This window comes from Lissotriton helveticus, chromosome 1_2, assembly GCF_964261635.1.
Source record: "Lissotriton helveticus chromosome 1_2, aLisHel1.1, whole genome shotgun sequence".
Taxonomy (NCBI): domain Eukaryota; kingdom Metazoa; phylum Chordata; class Amphibia; order Caudata; family Salamandridae; genus Lissotriton; species Lissotriton helveticus.
This window is the reverse complement of record NC_136058.1, coordinates 331,573,027-331,576,196: the sequence shown is the minus strand read 5'-3', so window position 1 is coordinate 331,576,196 and position 3,170 is coordinate 331,573,027. Positions and strand designations below refer to the sequence as shown.

General features: G+C 39.1%; 1 protein-coding gene across 1 annotated transcript; it reads right to left on the bottom strand.

Annotated features, from left to right (window-relative positions):
• Window positions 1–775: 775 nt before the first annotated feature.
• Window positions 776–2,595, bottom strand: LOC144807885 (uncharacterized). The gene has a single exon (XM_078673494.1). It carries the CDS (start codon window positions 2,593–2,595, stop codon window positions 1,072–1,074), a length of 1,524 nt encoding a protein of 507 aa, XP_078529620.1. The 3' UTR covers window positions 776–1,071.
• Window positions 2,596–3,170: the final 575 nt, after the last annotated feature.

Below are 3,170 nucleotides of genomic sequence, written 5' to 3'. Positions count from 1 at the left end.
GACTGATGAGCGACAAAATCTCTTCACACAATCACTGCACTGGAATGGTTTTTCCCGAGTGTGTTTTTTCTGATGCCCCTTTAGGTAGGATAATTTACAAAAGCTCTTCAGACATTCACTGTAATTATATGGTTTTTCCCCTGAGATTGTTTGTTGATGATACATTAATCCTGCAGAGGAACTAAAACTACTTCCGCATTCACTGCAATGATATGGTTTTTCCCCTGTGTGTGTTCTCTGATGTTTTTTTAGGTGTGATAATTAACTAAAACTCTGCAGACAGTAACTGCAATTATATGGTAACTCTTCAGACATTCACTGCTATGAAATGGCTTTTCGCAGGTGTGTGTTTGATGATGTTGTTTTAGGTTTGCAGATTGACTAAAGGTCTTCCCACATTTACTGCACTTGAATGGCTTTTTCCCAGTGTGTGTTCTCTGATGGTCTTTAAGGTCTGATAATTGAATGAAGCTCTTCACACATTCACTGCAATGGTATGTTTTTTTCCCCAGTGTGTGTTCGCTGATGAATCCTTAATGTCGAAGATTCACTAAAACTACTTCCACATTCACTGTAATGGTATGGTTTTTCCCCGGCGTGCGTTTTCTGATGCTGTTTTAGGTGTGATTATTGACAAAAGCTCTTCACACATTTACTGCACTTGTTTGGTTTATCCCCTGTGTGATTTCTCTGATGGTATTTTAAGTCTGTTAATCCACTATAACTCTTCATACATTCACTGCACTTGAATGGTTTTCCCCCTGTGTGTGTTCTCTGACGCCATTTTAGGCTTGGTAAATATATAAAGCACTTCCCACAATTGCTGCACTTGAATGGTTTTTCCCCCGTGTGTGTTCGCTGATGATTCCTTAATGTTACTGAATTCCTAAAACTACTTCCACATTCACTGCAATGATATGGTTTTTCTCCAGTGTGTGTTTGTTGATGAACCTTTAATTTTGATGAGTCACTAAAACTACTTACACATTCACTGCAATTATATGGTTTTCCCCTGTGTGTGTTTGTTGATGATACATAAATCCTGAAGTGGAACTAAAACTACTTCCACATTCACAACAATGGTATAGTTTTTCTCCAGTGTGTTCTCTGATGGAGTTTTAGGTGTGATAAATATATAAAGCTCTTCCCACATTCATTGCACTTTAATGGGGTTTCCCCAGTGTGTGTTCTTTGATGCTGTTTTAGGTGGGATGATTGACTAAACCTTTTCATACATTCACTGCAATGGTATGGTTTTTCCCCAGTGTGTGTTTTCTGATGCTGTTTTAGGTGTGATGATTGACAAAAGCTCTTCACACATTCACTGCACTTATATGGTTTTTCCCCTGTGTGATTTCTCAGATGGTATTTTAAGCCTGCTAATCGACTAAAGCTCTTCACACATTCACTGCACTTAAATGGTTTTTCCCCTGTGTGTGTTCGCTGATGATTCCTTAATGTTGCTGAACTCCTAAAACTACTTCCACATTCACTGCAATGGTATGGTTTTTCTCCAGTGTGTGTTTGTTGATGAACCTTTAATTTTGATGAGTCACTAAAACTACTTCCACATTCACTGCAATGATATGGTTTTTCCCCAGTGTGTGTTCTCTGATTAATTTTTAGGACTGATAATTGACTAAAAGTCTTCAGACATTCACTGCAATTATATGTTTTTTCTCCAGTGTGTGTTCTCTGATGGAGTTTTAGGTGTGATAAATATATAAAGCTCTTCCCACATTCATTGCACTTTAATGGGGTTTCCCCAGTGTGTGTTCTCTGATGCTGTTTTAGGTGGGATAATTGACTAAACCTTTTCATACATTCACTGCAATGGTATGGTTTTTCCCCAGTGTGTGTTTTCTGATGCTGTTTTAGGTGTGATGATTGACAAAAGCTCTTCGCACATTCACTGCACTTGTATGGTTTTTCCCCTGTGTGATTTCTCTGATGGTATTTTAAGCCTGCTAATCGACTAAAGCTCTTCACACATTCACTGCACTTAAATGGTTTTTCCCCTGTGTGTGTTCGCTGATGATTCCTTAATGTTGCCGAATTCCTAAAACTACTTCCACATTCACTGCACTTGAATGGTTTTTCTCCAGTGTGTGTTCGCTGATGAATCCTTAATGTTGAAGATTCACTAAAGCTACTGCCACATTCACTGCAATGGTATGGTTTTTCCCCGGTGTGTGTTTTCTGATGCTGTTTTAGGTGTGATGATTGACAAAAGCTCTTCACACATTCACTGCACTTGTATGGTTTTTCCCCTGTGTGATTTCTCTGATGGTATTTTAAGTCTGTTAATCGACTAAAGCTCTTCACACATTCACTGCACTTAAATGGTTTTTCGCCTGTGTGTGTTCGCTGATGATTCCTTAATGTTGACGAATTCCTAAAACTAATTCCATTTTCACTGCAATTATATGGTATTTCCCCTGAGTGTGTTTTTTGATGATATATTAATCCTGAAGAAGACATAAAACTACTTTCACATTCACTGCAAGTGTATGGTTTTTCTTTCTTGGTTAGTGTCTCTGAGTCGGGTATGTATTTTTCTACATCTCTTGGCTGTGCTTTCTGAAGGGTCAACATGACCGATAAAGCACTTGTGTTATTCCCACACTCCATGTATCTGTGTGGTATTTAGCACGTTTGCTTTCCAAATAAACTTTAAAGTGCAAAGGTCACCAAATACTCGCCACACTCATAACATGTACAAGGCTTCTTTGTGGGCGATTGTGTCTTTAGAAAAGATAATGGTTCTGCAAGCTTGCGAGTAAAGTTCCATCGTACTTCTGTTGGTGCACACTGGGACAGTACTCTGTGTTTTATATAGCAGAACCCCCATTTCTTTTAACTTTCAGTTAACTGTGCTTTTCGCTGGTTGCTATGGATTGGCCTGAAAGAGATTACAATACACCTCTAGCATTGAATGGTGGTCTGATATCATTTTAGGAAGCAGAGAACTGCTGTAACCACCTCATGATCAGAGCTGGTATTGGAGATGTTTACACAAGAATTGGTTGATCAGTGTTGCTTTAATTTTCTAGAGGTAATTTCTTCATCTTGAGGCACGGAGGTGCACTGCTGAGACTCGTAGAACCACCGAATTGCCCTTGACGGTACTTTCTGATCTGTCAGTTTATGTTCAGGGACGGCAGCCTGTC

Excerpts from the sequence above, each read along its gene's own strand:
- LOC144807885 (XM_078673494.1), bottom strand. The coding sequence starts at position 2,595 with ATGTTGACCCTTCAGAAAGCACAGCCAAGAGATGTAGAAAAATACATA.